Source organism: Lynx canadensis, chromosome C1 (assembly GCF_007474595.2).
Source record: "Lynx canadensis isolate LIC74 chromosome C1, mLynCan4.pri.v2, whole genome shotgun sequence".
Taxonomy (NCBI): domain Eukaryota; kingdom Metazoa; phylum Chordata; class Mammalia; order Carnivora; family Felidae; genus Lynx; species Lynx canadensis.
This window is the reverse complement of record NC_044310.1, coordinates 166,186,006-166,202,626: the sequence shown is the minus strand read 5'-3', so window position 1 is coordinate 166,202,626 and position 16,621 is coordinate 166,186,006. Positions and strand designations below refer to the sequence as shown.

The following is a 16,621-nucleotide window of genomic DNA, read 5'->3' as shown; positions in this document are numbered from 1 at the left end:
CCTTCCATGTAAAATACATAGAGGCTTCTGCTTATCATGGTATTCAACTCATACTTTGTCCCTAATTCAGAGTGAAAGGTCTCACCAATAAGAAAAAATACAGATTCCGTGTGTTGGCTGAAAATCTTGCCGGACCTGGAAAACCAAGCAGATCAACTGAACCAATCTTAATAAAGGATCCAATAGGTATTGTTTATATATTTTTATGTGGTTATTTTGAAGCTTATATTAACTCCTTTTTTGACAAACCTAAATCATGGTTTCATTTCATTGGTTTGCAGATCCTCCATGGCCTCCTGGAAAACCAACTGTGAAAGATGTAGGCAAAACATCATTGATGTTGAATTGGACAAAGCCAGAACATGATGGAGGGGCAAAGATTGAGTCTTATGTCATTGAAATGCTAAAGACTGGAACGGAGGACTGGGTCCGAGTGGCTGAAGGTGTTCCCACCACTCAGCATTTTCTCAAAGGTCTCATGGAAGGGCAGGAATACTCATTCCGAGTTAGAGCTGTGAACAAGGCTGGGGAAAGTGAGCCCAGCGAACCCAGTGACCCTGTGCTCTGCAGGGAAAAGCTATGTAAGTCACTCTTGATGTTTAGTGTATATAAATTCCTCTAACATAGGTCTGAGAACTACAGTATGAGAAAATATGAAAAACTCATAACTAGATTGCTTCATCATTGCTATGTGACTTCCTAGTGACTGCTAGAGAATTCAGTGAAGACTGAGTATTGGACAATAAAAAATTGAATTTTTCTTTTTTTCTTCTTTAGATCCTCCATCACCACCTCGCTGGCTTGAAGTTATTAATATCACAAAAAATACAGCAGACCTCAAGTGGACAGTTCCTGAGAAAGATGGAGGGTCCCCCATCACCAACTATATCGTGGAAAAGAGAGATGTGAGGCGAAAAGGCTGGCAAACAGTGGACACAACTGTCAAGGACACCAAGTGCACAGTAACCCCACTGACAGAGGGCTCTTTATATGTGTTCCGAGTTGCTGCAGAAAATGCCATAGGACAAAGTGACTACTGTGAAGTTGAGGACTCTGTCCTGGCCAAAGACACCTTTAGTATGCTAACTTAATATTTGTGACACTGTTCGTACTGGATTATCATTTTTCCCTCTGGTTTTTCTAACTATTGAATGTTTTGCTTCCAGCCACCCCTGGACCACCCTATGCTCTGACAGTGGTTGATGTAACCAAGCGACATGTTGACCTGAAGTGGGAACCACCTAAAAATGATGGTGGAAGACCAATACAAAGGTAGAATTTTAATTAATTTACAAAGGATAGTTTATACTCAGCTGAAAATTCTTAACTGTATTTTCTCTATTAATACTAATGAACTGCTTTATTTCAATAGATATATCATTGAGAAGAAAGAAAAGTTAGGTACCCGTTGGGTGAAAGCTGGAAAGACCTCAGGACCTGACTGTAACTTCAGAGTAACTGATGTCATTGAAGGAACAGAGGTCCAGTTTCAGGTTCGGGCAGAAAATGAAGCTGGAGTTGGTCACCCAAGCGAACCCACAGAAATCCTGTCAATTGAAGATCCAACAAGTAAGTAGTGTCAATTAAACAAAGGATATCATCTAGAGCTTGATGATGAGATTGTGGATGTGAATGTTTCACTCTTTTTTCAGGTCCTCCTTCACCTCCCTTGATTTGCATGTGACTGATGCTGGGAGAAAGCACATCGCCATTGCCTGGAAGCCTCCAGAGAAAAATGGTGGAAGTCCTATTATAGGATATCATGTTGCAATGTGTCCGGTAGGCACTGAGAAATGGATGCGAGTTAATTCTCGCCCAATTAAAGACTTGAAATTCAAAGTTGAAGAAGGTGTTGTTCCTGACAAGGAGTATGTTCTGAGAGTGAGAGCTGTCAATGCTGTTGGTGTCAGTGAGCCATCTGAAATCTCTGAAAATGTGGTTGCCAAAGACCCAGACTGTAAGGACACAGTTTCTTTCAATTAATAAAACAGACTTTGCTTATCATACATTGCATTTTGACATATCTTTTTTTTCCTTTTTGGATATCTTACAGGCAAGCCAACAATTGATATGGAGACTCATGACATTGTTGTTATTGAAGGTGAAAAGTTAAGAATTCCTGTTCCCTTCAGAGCTGTCCCAGTTCCAACTGTTAGTTGGCATAAAGATGGCAAAGAAGTTAAAGCAAGTGACAGATTAACAATGAAGAATGATCATATCTCTGCACACCTCGAAGTTCCCAAGAGTGTCCATGCAGATGCTGGAGTTTATACCATTACGCTAGAGAATAAGCTTGGCTCAGCAACTGCCTCAATCAATGTCAAAGTCATAGGTAATCAGTCTTTGATGAAATACAAGATATTTTTCTTCACACATTGGGAAAATTAGTTAACTTTGTAGTGTTAGTATAAAGGGCTTCATGAGTTGGCTATTTGTAAACTAAATTGCTTCTCATATGGAAAGAAATCATCTGGAAGACAAGTAATTATAGAAATGAAATTGCTAGTTAAACTCTGATTAAACTAATTTACTTCTGTTGTAATTATTGGCATGTGAAGTACTAAATAAAAGATATAGCGTACCCAAAGAATGTTTAAATTGCCAATATTCATTTATTAATTGTATTTGCATTTTTCCATAGTGTACTCACCAGGATTAGTAATACTTTCTGCCCCCTCCCACACAGATGATGTTTAAAAATTGGGTGGGGGTGATTTTTACTTAGAACAAAACTCGGAGGAGTTACATATGTTTAGTAATTGGGGCCAATGACGCTAAATAGCCTTCAGCATAAGGCGGCAGAGGGGCATTCCAGCACATCAAAGATTATCCCACCCAACAGGTGGATAGTCTCAGAGAAAGAAAGAGTGTACTTTTAACATGCTGACTTTTCAGATTACAATAATAATTATCACTTTATTTCTGATAGGCCTACCTGGACCATGCAAAGATATTAAAGCAAGTGACGTGACCAAGAGTTCTTGTAAATTAACCTGGGAACCTCCAGAATATGATGGTGGAAGCCCAATCCTTCATTATGTCCTGGAACGCAGAGAGGCTGGGAGAAGGACATACATACCAGTCATGTCTGGTGAGAACAAGCTGTCTTGGACTGTAAAAGATCTCATACCAAATGGTGAATACTTCTTCCGTGTTAAAGCTGTCAACAAGATTGGTGGAGGCGAATATATTGAACTGAAAAATCCGGTCATTGCTCAAGATCCAAAGCGTAAGTTGGGGCATGGATGTAATATAGCTAGGAATTAATATGCAATTTTTTACTTAAAAAAAGATGGGTTTGTGCATGGGTACATATTAACCATTTTTTTCCTTATTGTTCAGAACCCCCTGATCCACCTGTAGATGTTGAGGTCCATAATCCTACAGCTAAAGCAATGACTATTACATGGAAGCCACCTTTGTATGATGGAGGGAGCAAAATAATGGGTTACATCATAGAGAAGATTGCTAAGGGTGAAGACACATGGAAGAGATGCAATGAACACCTAGTACCAGTCCTGACCTATACAGCAAAAGGACTCGAAGAGGGAAAGGAATACCAGTTCAGAGTGCGAGCAGAAAATGCTGCTGGTATTAGTGAACCTTCTCGAGCCACTCCTCCAACCAAAGCTGTAGATCCTATTGGTAAGTTTTGTTTAATGGGGTTGCTGTTTGCCCACGGCACAATCAAGGAGAATAATGTTTTGTCAATGTTTTGATCAGAATTGAGAACAATTATTGTTTTTAATCATTACAGATGCTCCAAAAGTCATTATGAGAACAAGCCTAGAAGTGAAACGAGGTGATGAAATAGAACTTGATGCAACTATTTCTGGGTCACCTTACCCGACTATTACGTGGCTAAAGGATGAAAAAGTTATTACACCAGAAGAAATTAAAAAGCGAGTAGCACCCACAATTAGAAGGAGGAAGGGTGAAGTTCAAGAAGAAGAACCATTTGTCCTGCCTCTAACACAACGTTTGAGTATCGACAACAGTAAAAAGGGAGAATCTCAGCTACGTGTCCGAGATTCTCTCCGACCTGACCATGGCCTGTATATGATCAAAGTTGAAAATGACCATGGTATCGCAAAAGCTCCTTGTACTGTCTGTGTGCTAGGTACGTAGGTAAAACTACACTTCTCAATGGAAGAAAGTCTATATGAAGAGTTTCAGTAAAACTTAAAAAAGGGGTTTTGGCAGGGGAGGTGGGGAAGGGGGATAAAAGAAGTAGGAAATAGCTTCAGCAAGTTATCCTCAGTCCCATTTTTCCTGCTGGCTATGTAAACAAAATCAACCCACCTTGGTATTTGTTAGCCATACAAAGACAGATGTAGGAAAAGCAGAAATTTATGTTAAAGGGGCATGCTAACATTTACATTTTCCTTTGCAACCATTTCTACACAAAATTTTAATCACTGCTATCTTTTGAAATATTAGATACACCAGGGCCACCAATCAACTTTGTATTTGAAGATATTAGAAAGAACTCCGTCCTCTGTAAATGGGAACCACCCCTTGATGATGGTGGCAGTGAAATTATAAACTACACTTTGGAAAAGAAAGACAAGACAAAACCTGACTCAGAATGGATTATTGTCACTTCAACACTTAGACACTGCAAATATTCAGTGACAAAACTGATTGAAGGGAAAGAGTATCTCTTTCGTGTAAGAGCTGAAAATAGGTTTGGGCCTGGACCGCCATGTGTTTCAAAGCCATTTATAGCTAAAGATCCATTTGGTAAGGTTCTTTTAGCATCTACATTTTGCCTTTTATCATATGCAAGGGTATATTCATTATCATAGCTTATAACCTTGAATTTTTAGGTCATACTAGAGAATTAATTCAAATATGCCATTTTTTTTATCAGAACCACCTGATGCACCCGATAAGCCCATTGTAGAAGACATTACAAGCAACAGTATGCTAGTGAAATGGAATGAACCAAAAGATAATGGAAGCCCCATCTTGGGTTACTGGCTTGAAAAACGTGAGGTTAATAGTACACATTGGTCTCGTGTCAACAGAAATCTTCTGAATTCTTTGAAGACCAATGTAGAAGGCCTATTAGAAGGACTCACCTATGTCTTCAGAGTATGTGCTGAAAACGCAGCTGGACCTGGAAAGTTCAGTCCGCCTTCAGACCCCAAAACAGCACGTGATCCAATCTGTAAGTAATTTCTTATGAAGAGAGTGGGGTACAGCATGGTGACTATAATTAAGTCACTTCATCCAGTTAATTAAGTACTATATTATATACCTGAAAGTTGTTAAGAGAGTAGATCTTGAATGTTATCAGTACCAAAAAAAAATAATTAATTATGTAAGGGGAGGGAGGTGTTAACTAACATTGTGGTAACCATTTTGTAATATATGCATGTATCAGATCATATTGTACACCTTAAATTTACAAAAAAAAACAAGCAAAATATTAAATACCTACAGACATATATTAAGGTTGCAATGTAAAATTTTAAACATCTTGTACATATAGCTTAAAAGTTTCACAAAGCAATACTTACCCCAATTATATGCAATGCGCTATGAAAAAAAGTGGGATAGAGTAAGCTACTGTGCATTTTAAAATCTTCTGGGAGTTTTGATTTGTGTATCTACATTCATTCTAGCTCCACCTGGGCCACCTGTCCCAAGAGTCACCGACACAAGCTCTACAACTATTGAACTAGAATGGGAACCCCCAGCTTTCAATGGCGGTGGGGAAATTGTTGGCTACTTTGTTGATAAGCAGCTGGTTGGAACAAATGAATGGTCACGTTGCACGGAGAAGATGATCAAGGTCCGTCAGTACACAGTCAAAGAAATCCGAGAGGGTGCCGATTATAAACTTCGAGTGAGTGCCGTCAATGCTGCAGGTGAAGGACCACCAGGTGAAACGGGACCGGTTACTGTGGCTGAACCACAAGGTAACTTAAAAGTTGCATGGATCCATGCAATAAGATTATGGAATTTTTCCACCATAGGATGTTTTTTTTCTTTCTTGGACTAACGTATTACTGTTCTCTTTAAACAGAGCCTCCAACTGTGGAACTAGATGTTTCTGTCAAGGCTGGCATACAAATAATGGCTGGGAAGACCCTTAGAATTCCAGCTGTGGTAACTGGTCGTCCAGTGCCTACCAAAGTATGGACCATAGAAGAAGGGGAGCTGGATAAAGACCGTGTTGTAATAGAGAATGTTGGAACCAAATCGGAACTAATTATCAAGAATGCATTGAGAAAAGATCATGGCAGATATGTGATTACAGCTACCAATAGCTGTGGTTCCAAATTTGCAGCAGCCAGGGTAGAAGTTTTTGGTAAGGAATGTTACATGGATTTTCATAGGGTTTTTCTAAATGATACAATTTATTGCACTGATTTTTACGTTTGTTTGTTTTAATTTTTCAGATGTTCCTGGACCAGTTCTTGACTTAAAACCTGTTGTGACAAATAGAAAGATGTGTTTGCTTAATTGGTCTGACCCAGCAGATGATGGAGGAAGTGAAATCACAGGATTCATTATTGAAAGAAAAGATGCTAAGATGCATACCTGGAGACAACCAATAGAGACTGAGAGATCTAAATGTGACATCACAGGTCTCCTTGAGGGACAAGAATATATGTTCCGTGTGATTGCCAAGAACAAGTTTGGCTGTGGCCCTCCTGTTGAAATAGGACCAATTCTTGCAGTTGATCCACTAGGTAAAAGAGGTTTTCATTGTGTTTATAAAGTAAATACTGTTTGCTTCTAGTTATGTCATTTATTTATTGAGCCCTATGACTTCAAACTCCCAAGAGTCTCATGGTCTATAGCAAGAGAGTGATAAGAAAGGTGAATGAAAAAACTACTGGCAACTTTAAGAATATCATACTTGCTATAATATCAATTATAATTTTGCACAAAACCATGTATGGTTTCATGTACTGAAAAAACCTGAATCTACCAGAGCTTAACAACAACCTACAAACAGGTAGAAATACTACATCTTGGCAATAGAATACTCTGGAGTAATTAACTTAATGCTTTAGTAGTTAAAGGGAGTTCACTGTTTTTGAAGGGTTACAGGATATACAACAGCCTTATGATAAATGCCTTAGTCTTCCTTTAAGCCCTCAAGTAGTCTCCACACTGGAAGGATATGGATGCTCAGAGTCAGAGAAAGCCACCAGAGAATAGAAAACCAACCAAAGGAAATCTCCTTAAGCAGTATGAGCAAATGTGAAACTCTAAAATTGCACGCACTTGGTAATGCATACTGACATCCCATTACATCCTCCCCGTAACAGCTCATCTCAAAAATGTCTGCTCTAGCTCAAGTTGTGCCACAAGTATCAAAACAGAGCTGAGCTTCCACTGCAAAGCTCTGCTTCCAGTTACAGTGACAGTTCAACAGGAGACTAGTTTTACCATGCAAAGTTATGCTTTGTTTTGTCCTTTGGGCCACGAAACTACAGAAGCATCACATAAATTCTCTTTCCACTCCATTTTAAACCCACACTTGAGGCAACATGGTTCTAAGTGTGTTCAGCAGACACATGCACTGTCCTTTAATAAAGGAAACACTTTGCTCCCAGCTGGTCATTCAGAGCAAAACTTCACAGACCTTCTCTCCTACTTCATTAGGACTAGAAGCTTTCCCAGTGACAGAGGTAAAATATCTAAAATGCTAAAAAATAACAAAAGTCTACATTCCCTTTGATTTATTTGTAATCAATAATTTTTCTAAGAAAAATTCTGCCTGTATAAATGCCTATAATTCTGGTAACTGATATGTTTTTGGAAGGATTTTAAAGATGGATGTAAGGTTATGCCAAACAGAAACTTATTTCTCACATAATTAATTTAAAGTGAAATACTATTTCCTATATGAATATTTATTTCATGCTTGTCATTTCAACTTGCCTCTGGTTAAAGGTCCTCCAACATCTCCCGAGAGGCTCACATACACAGAAAGGACAAAATCCACTATCACCCTTGACTGGAAAGAGCCCCAGTAATGGCGGCAGCCCCATCCAAGGTTATATCATTGAAAAACGGCGTCATGACAAACCTGACTTTGAAAGAGTTAACAAGAGACTCTGCCCAACCACATCTTTCCTGGTTGAAAATCTTGATGAACACCAAATGTATGAATTCCGTGTCAAAGCCGTCAATGAAATTGGCGAAAGTGAACCATCTCTGCCTCTTAATGTGGTCATACAGGATGACGAAGGTGTGGAATCTGTGCATGATTTTAGTGCATTTTACAGCGCGGCCTTTATCTTCATAAGTTGAGCAAGTATACTTAGGACTATGCATTTTTTTTCTTTCCTTTCTCTTTACAGTGCCTCCAACTATTAAGTTGCGCTTGTCTGTTCGAGGAGACACTATCAAAGTTAAGGCAGGAGAGCCTGTTAACATCCCTGCTGATGTGACAGGCCTTCCAATGCCTAAGATTGAATGGTCCAAGAACGAAACTGTGATCGAAAAACCCACTGATGCACTTAAGATAACCAAGGAAGAAGTATCCCGAAGTGAGGCAAAGACGGAGCTTAGCATTCCCAAAGCAGTCCGGGAAGACAAAGGCACTTACACAGTTACTGCTTCCAATCGCCTGGGTTCAGTGTTCCGAAATGTTCATGTGGAAGTATATGGTAAGGGACCCGTTTTCTTCTATCAAGATGAAATCCAGTACCTTTTTAAGAATGGCCTTCTCATTCTCCTGTGTTGGTTCCTTCCCAGATCGTCCATCACCACCAAGAAATCTTGCTGTTACTGACATTAAAGCTGAATCTTGCTACTTGACATGGGATGCCCCTCTAGATAATGGGGGCAGTGAAATTACCCATTATATCATTGACAAACGTGATGCAAGCAGGAAGAAAAGTGAATGGGAGGAAGTCACCAACACTGCTGTAGAGAAGAGATATGGGGTAAATATTCTAAATATTTACTTATACACATTAAAAGGACACGACTTTGAATTAACACCATTAGGGCATAACCTGGGAATTTAATGATTAAACTCAAAACCACACACAAAAGATTTAGCACAGTTTTTAGCACCATGTACATAAGGCCACTTAGTAAATACTATTTGTATATAAATTCTTTTTTACTTGAGAGATCCAGTATTAGGTACAATAAATTCACATATTCTCATTTTAAAATGCTTTCTCCACATTTGAGCCTATTTATTTTTTAACTATATATTATTTGCTTTTATAGATTTCTTTTTATAGTCTCCCCTACCAAAATAACTTGAATTTTAAAATAAGTGAAAATCAACATAAGTATGTTGTTAAGAAATCACTATTCATTTGATTTCTAGGTCTGGAAACTTATCCCCAATGGTCAGTATGAGTTCCGAGTTAGGGCAGTGAATAAATATGGAATCAGTGATGAGTGCAAATCAGATAAAGTAGTCATTCAAGATCCCTTTCGCCCTCCTGGACCTCCGGGAAAACCAAAAGTTTTGGAGCGCACCAAAGGGTCGATGCTAGTAAGCTGGACTCCTCCTCTGGACAATGGCGGGTCTCCAATTACTGGCTACTGGCTGGAGAAGAGAGAAGAGGGAGGTGCCTACTGGTCACGTGTTAGCCGAGCACCAATTACCAAAGTGGGATTGAAAGGCGTGGAATTTAACGTTCCGCGTTTGATTGAAGGTGTTAAATACCAGTTCCGAGCAATGGCGATAAATGCGGCAGGAGTTGGCCCTCCCAGTGAACCATCAGATCCAGCTGTTGCAGGAGATCCTATATGTAAGTATGCTTCCATTTCCGGAATTTACAAAGGGCAAAGCCACTAAATGGATAATTCTCTCTTAAATTGCCTGTGTTTTTCTATAACAAATTTTTTTATGTATTAAAGTAAAAAGTTTCATAGAGTATCAGAAGCATAGATGTATGTGTATACATATACACACTACATATACATATACACACTACACGTATCTATACGTATGCATACATGCATACATTTAAACCTAGTATTTTATGAGGAATCACAATAATAGAGACCCTGGACTATAAGCTCCTCTCTGCTCTCCTACCTTAAATAAATGCCTAACCCCTAATTAGATACTGTGGACATTATCTCCCTCCCTGTTTAGACCCTCTAGGTGGAGTTCAACAAAAGGCAAATGCTAACTTTTCAATAATATTTATTGAACAAAGATACGAGATTCTCAAGCACAGTCTGTGAAGTGAAATTAAAAAAAATTCTTCTGAAAGATCTATTAGCAGATAAGTTCAAAAATTAAAATAGCATAGCCTTAATGGTTAACTATATTTGCTATATATCTGAATAGATTATCTGCAGAAAAAGAATTCAGCTATTTGTTAAGACTTAAAATACTCTAAGTTCTATATGGAGTACATCTATAAAATGAAGCAGTCATTCATTCAGCAAGCTATATTGAACATGTGCTATGTGCAAGGAACTGTGCTAGGCACTAGACAGGAAGAGGTAGGGTTAAAAAGAACAGAGTAAAAGACTTTCTATAATTGTAAAGCACCATCAGAAGTGTATTGTTTTGTAATTATTACATACATTGACCCTGTCCTAAAAGGCATTATGATTAATTTGTGTTCAAAGGTTTCCCAACTAATGACAAAATTATTTTTTAAATATTAAGGTAAATTAAAGATGAACATAGGGGAATGGAAGGAAAAATAAGATAAAAAACAGAGAGGGAGGCAAACCATAAGAACTCTTAAATACAGAGAACAAACTGAGGGTTGCTGGAAGGGAGGCAGGTGGGGAGATGGGCTAAATGGGTGATGGGCATTAACAAGGGCACATGTTGAGATGAGCACTGGGTGTTACATGTAAGTTATGAATCAGTAAATCCTACTCATGAAATTATTACACTATGTTTACTAACTTGAATTTAAATTTATAAATAAATAATCTGACATATTTTTTCTAAAAAAATAAATAAGTTTTTAGTAGATTCAAAGGGATTTTAAAACGAAAATAGCTTTTCACCAATTGTGTGTAAATAGAATATAAATCTATCTAGAGATAGTGAGTAGTCTTTCTAATTCCAGTGAGTTGCCTGCTTTCTTTTGTTTTCACATCAATGCTAAATGAAAAAAGACTATTTCTTATGTTCTCTTCTCTAGAAGGTAATTTATTCTTTTGGCATTCCTATTTTAGTATTTAGTAGATTAAATCTAGCATCCTATTGGCTTCAAAACTTGACATATATTTTTTTTCTTTATTAGATCCACCTGGCCCACCTTCTTGCCCAGAAGTCAAAGATAAAACAAAGTCTAGCATCTCACTAGGATGGAAACCTCCAGCCAAAGATGGTGGCAGTCCAATCAAAGGCTACATTGTAGAAATGCAGGAAGAAGGTAGTACTGACTGGAAAAGAGTAAATGAGCCAGACAAACTGCTAACTACCTGTGAATGTGTGGTACCAAATCTGAAAGAACTCAGGAAGTACAGATTCAGAGTGAAAGCTGTCAACGAAGCTGGTGAATCTGAACCAAGTGATACAACTGGAGAGATCCCTGCCACTGATATTCTAGGTACTAGCCCTTTATTACATTTATGTCTTCATCTTTTGATCTCATGAAATTAATTTCCTGAAGATATGTCAATTACATTTTTTGAAAAAGTAAACTAAATCCTATTATATTATTCATGGTACTATAGAGGCACCAGAAGTTTTCATTGATATTGGAGCACAAGACTGTCTGATTTGTCCAGCTGGCTCACAAATTAGGATTCCTGCTGTCATCAAGGGACGCCCGACACCCAAATCATCTTGGGAATTTGATGGAAAGGCAAAGAAGGCAGTGAAGGTAAGAAAATATAATTTTCTGTGTCTTCCGGTGAATCACTCTAAGGAATATTTATACTACAACTATCTTCTTTTCTAATAGGAGGGAGTTCATGATATACCCGAGGATGCACAGGTAAAAAGAAAAAATTGAAATGATTCAGAACATGGTTGGCTGCAATAATGCTTTTACTTCATCCAATGTATGACTACTGTTTTCTTTCTATAGCTGGAGACGGCTGAAAACTCATCAGTAATTATTATTCCGGAGTGCAAGCGATCTCATTCAGGCAAATACAGCATCACAGCCAAGAATAAAGCAGGACAAAAGACAGCAAATTGTAGAGTTAAAGTCATGGGTAAGAAAGACTTTAAAAGGGACCATAGAATAAGAACAAATTATTTTAAACGAAGTGACATTGTTTATATTGTGATTTGCATCCAACAGATGTACCAGGGCCACCCAAAGATCTGAAAGTCAGTGACATCACAAGGGGTAGTTGCAAACTCACATGGAAGATGCCAGATGATGATGGAGGAGACAGGATCAAAGGCTATGTTATAGAGAAGAGGACTATTGATGGAAAAGTCTGGACTAAAGTCAATCCAAACTGTGGAAGCACCTCATTTGTAGTTCCCGATCTTATTTCTGAACAGCAATATTTCTTCCGTGTGCGGGCAGAAAACCGTTTCGGTATTGGTCCACCTGTGGAAACCATTCAGAGGACCACTGCCAGAGATCCAATATGTAAGTTTTTAACCAAAGATTAAGTAGTTTCTCAAGTTTGAAATATATCATTATAAACAACGCTTAATACTTCTTTTAACTATTTTTAAAGATCCTCCTGATCCCCCTATTAAACTCAAGATTGGCCTCATAACAAAGAACACGGTACACCTATCATGGAAACCCCCAAAGAATGATGGAGGCTCCCCTGTCACCCACTATATTGTTGAGTGCCTTGCATGGGATCCTACTGGGACAAAGAAAGAAGCATGGAAGCAGTGCAACAAACGCGATGTGGAAGAACTGGAATTTACTGTTGAAGACCTCATAGAGGGTGGAAAATATGAATTCAGAGTCAAGGCTGTCAATGCTGCAGGAGTCAGCAAACCTTCAGCCACTGTTGGCCCTGTGACTGTCGAAGATCAGACATGTAAGTACCAATGTATTAACAGAAAATGTCCTCTTTATGAATCCTTCCTAGAAATTTAATATTTGTCCAAAATAAAAAGAAATATCTGTGCATCAGGAAGCTACCATGAATTGAGTGTGAACATGGGCACATTAATCACTCATTCCCTCAACTTCTACAGAATTATCAAATTTCCTTACATATTACCTTTCCCTTATTTAAAGGAGATGACGTTTAGAATTTCCTTACTATAATTTTCTGCATGATCCTCAAGAGGGGAAGAAACTAAGCAGTTATTTGCTCAGGAGTGCTAAGACCCATTTATCTTCATAATCAAGTTTCTTTTTCTCTATTTAAGAAAAAGATAAATATAAATAGACAAATTTTATAGACAAAAATGGTAGAAATTCTCCCTCTGTTACCATCACTACTGCTGTGTGTTCAGTTTTTTCTTCTAAATTTGGTGGGGGGGGGGCGTGTAGTCACTACCCTCTTTACATTTTCTTCTACTGGATTCCTGGAAAATGGAAAATTGCTTTGCATCTACTAGCAGTTATCTTTCTTAAAAAGGGAATTCATCTTAGAATAAAATAGTCCTGTCATAACTCTGCTTATTAAGGGAATATGCATGCATATTAAAGGGAGTATCATGATAGAACTCCCAAGACTAAGCTACTACTACAATCTTCACTTCTCTCTGCCCCTTTTCAGTATCTACATGTATAATAACATTAGGTAAGAGAGAGCCAATAGCCGATACATAGCTACATGTAGATCCAATAAAGATGATGACTACATTACCTGCCCTCCGAAGTCATATAATTAGTTGAAGTCAATCTGTTCTTCATATTGTGCTATGAAGTCTGCCTATAGTAGATACAAATAGCTTTATAGGCACTGTAAATTCTACTTCTGGTCCCTAATGACCACCTTTTTTTTTTTTTCTTTTAAATCATCTAGGCCCACCATCAATTGATCTAAAAGAATTCATGGAGGTTGAAGAAGGAACAGATGTTAACATTGTAGCCAAAATTAAAGGTGTGCCATTCCCGACACTAACCTGGTTTAAAGCTCCTCCAAGGAAGCCTGATAGAAAGAACCTGTTCTCTATGACACCCATGTCAACAAACTGGTAGTGGATGATACTTGCACCTTAGTTATTCCACAGTCTCGAAGGAGTGACACTGGCTTATATACCATCACAGCTGTGAATAATCTGGGAACAGCATCAAAGGAGATGAGACTGAATGCTTGGTAATGTTTTCCTGGCTTTACTAAAACTAGTTTTTCTGTTCCTAAATATACTATTTGGCTTTAAAATCATTCTTCTAATATTTTTTTTCCTTTTTTAAACCATTTTAGGTCGTCCTGGCCCTCCAGTGGGACCAATAAAGTTTGAATCTATTTCAGCAGATCAAATGACATTATCTTGGCTTCCACCTTTGGATGATGGGGGGTCTAAGATTACAACTATGTAATTGAGAAGAGGAAGCTAACAGGAAGACATGGGTGCATGTCTCCAGTGAACCTAAAGAGTGCATGTACACAATTCCCAAATGCTAGAAGGCCACGAATATGTATTCCGAATCATGGCCCAGAATAAATTCGGCATTGGGGAGCCTCTTGACAGTGAACCTGAAACAGCAAGAAACCTCTTCTGTAAGTAGAACATATTTGATATACAAAATCACTCTTACCTGTTGTTTTTCATGGTTTCTTATAGATCAATGTGATTTTTGTTCTTAGCTGTCCCTGGAGCACCAGATAAACCAACAGTTAGCAGCGTGACTCGCAACTCCATGACTGTCAATTGGGAAGAGCCAGAGTATGATGGATCTCCTGTGACAGGATATTGGCTAGAAATGAAAGACAACCACTTCGAAGAGATGGAAGAGAGTTAACCGAGATCCTATCAAAGCCATGACTTTGGGTGTTTCTTATAAAGTAACTGGTCTTATTGAAGGTTCTGATTATCAATTCCGTGTGTATGCAATCAATGCTGCCGGTGTGGGTCCACCAAGTCTGCCATCAGACCCAGTGACTGCCAGATCCAATTGGTAAGCCTTGAAACCATTCCTCCCCACACCCCCTCACAGTGCCATGGAAAAGGCAAGAATACTGATGTATACTGGTTCTTTCCAGCCCCTCCTGGCCCTCCACTTCCCAAAGTCACAGACTGGACTAAATCCTCTGTCGATTTGGAGTGGTCTCCTCCACTAAAAGATGGTGGGTCTAAAGTAACTGGATACATCGTTGAATATAAAGAAGAAGGAAAAGAAGAATGGGAGCAGGTACTTAACACTTGGAATTATGGAAATATAAGTAAACTGAAAATGTAGCAGTATCCTCAATCCCATCAATCCCATTGTATTTTTTATTAAGAAATCAGAGAATAACAATTATAAAATAACATAATTACAAATAATCCAAACATCTGTTATGTCAAAAATCTGATCAAAGGTTAAGTTATATTATCATTAATTTCTCTTTTGGCTATAAATTCTAAAAAGGTGGAAAAAATTAAGAGTACATTTTCAATCATTTGGCATAATATTAAAACACAATTCCTGGAAAGACATTTCAGTCAGCATTTACCTATAATATCTAATCCCCAATACATAAACTAGCAACAATTTTCCCAGACTAGTTAAATATCTGTTGGCTGTGCTTTAGAAAGCCATTAAAATAAGAAGCTACAAAGAACTGAACGCTTGTGATCCTTCCCCAGGGTAAAGACAAAGAAGTGAGAGGAACAAAGCTTGTTGTGACAGGGTTAAAAGAAGGAGCTTTCTACAAATTCAGAGTTAGAGCAGTCAACATTGCCGGCATGGAGAACCTGGAGAAGTCACAGATATCATCGAAATGACAGAATTGGTAATTATTCATACTTCTATTATTTATCAATATTTGTGTTTTGTATTGGAAATGAAAACCACATTTGTAATTTTCAATTGTGTTCCAGTGTTACCTGACCTTCAGCTAGATGCCAGTGTCAGAGACAGAATTGTGGTCCATGCTGGAGGGGTGATCCGGATCATCGCGTATGTGTCTGGAAAACCTCCTCCAACTGTCACCTGGAACATGAATGAAAGAGCATTACCTCAAGAAGCTACCATTGAGACCACAGCCATCAGCTCATCCATGGTCATCAAGAATTGCCAGAGGACCCAAGGTGTCTATTCTCTTCTTGCCAAAAATGCAGGTGGAGAAAGAAAGAAGACCATTATCGTTGATGTATTAGGTAAATACTTTGAATTTGTCCATGCAGTTTTTAAAAATAACATCTTTACTTCAACTACAATAAGGCTATGTAATAATAAAACTGTTACATATACTTTGGAAACTTAAAAAATTACCAACAATCCCATTGACCGCTATTTGCATTTTTTAAAATTACTTTTTAACGTTTATTTATTTTTGAGGGATGGAGAGACCGAGCATGAGCGGGGGAGGGGCACAGAGAGAGAGAGTGTGTCAGAATCCGAAGCAGGCTCTGGGCTCTGAACTGTTAGCACAGAGCCCAATGCAGGGCTCAAACCCAAGAACTATGAGATCATGACCTGAGCTGAAGTCGGACGCTCACCCGACTGAGCCACCCAAGTGCCCTGACCACTATTAGCATTTAAAAAAATTCCTCCTCTTTGCTTTTTTATCCTATACATATTTTATATTGTTATACTTCTATAAACAGTTTAAAAATTATGTTTTTATA

The 16,621-nt window shown here is 38.3% G+C and overlaps 1 protein-coding gene across 1 annotated transcript in view; it reads left to right on the top strand.

Moving 5' to 3' along the window:
• TTN (titin) overlaps positions 1 to 16,621 on the top strand; it is a 277,183-nt gene that overhangs the window by 189,635 nt on the left and 70,927 nt on the right. The window contains 39 exon segments of the mRNA XM_032594445.1: positions 71 to 186; positions 282 to 581; positions 778 to 1,077; positions 1,167 to 1,272; positions 1,373 to 1,569; positions 1,653 to 1,667; positions 1,670 to 1,957; positions 2,054 to 2,332; positions 2,930 to 3,229; positions 3,343 to 3,645; positions 3,758 to 4,120; positions 4,441 to 4,743; positions 4,874 to 5,173; positions 5,631 to 5,927; positions 6,035 to 6,319; positions 6,411 to 6,704; positions 7,918 to 7,993; positions 7,995 to 8,215; positions 8,328 to 8,636; positions 8,725 to 8,915; positions 9,314 to 9,743; positions 11,211 to 11,519; positions 11,647 to 11,795; positions 11,877 to 11,909; positions 12,003 to 12,132; positions 12,222 to 12,521; positions 12,613 to 12,930; positions 13,870 to 13,998; positions 14,001 to 14,159; positions 14,266 to 14,395; positions 14,397 to 14,464; positions 14,467 to 14,568; positions 14,656 to 14,780; positions 14,782 to 14,954; positions 14,956 to 14,966; positions 15,052 to 15,200; positions 15,638 to 15,734; positions 15,737 to 15,793; positions 15,878 to 16,150. Of these exon segments, the coding sequence (XP_032450336.1) occupies positions 71 to 186; positions 282 to 581; positions 778 to 1,077; positions 1,167 to 1,272; positions 1,373 to 1,569; positions 1,653 to 1,667; positions 1,670 to 1,957; positions 2,054 to 2,332; positions 2,930 to 3,229; positions 3,343 to 3,645; positions 3,758 to 4,120; positions 4,441 to 4,743; positions 4,874 to 5,173; positions 5,631 to 5,927; positions 6,035 to 6,319; positions 6,411 to 6,704; positions 7,918 to 7,993; positions 7,995 to 8,215; positions 8,328 to 8,636; positions 8,725 to 8,915; positions 9,314 to 9,743; positions 11,211 to 11,519; positions 11,647 to 11,795; positions 11,877 to 11,909; positions 12,003 to 12,132; positions 12,222 to 12,521; positions 12,613 to 12,930; positions 13,870 to 13,998; positions 14,001 to 14,159; positions 14,266 to 14,395; positions 14,397 to 14,464; positions 14,467 to 14,568; positions 14,656 to 14,780; positions 14,782 to 14,954; positions 14,956 to 14,966; positions 15,052 to 15,200; positions 15,638 to 15,734; positions 15,737 to 15,793; positions 15,878 to 16,150 (7,985 nt within the window).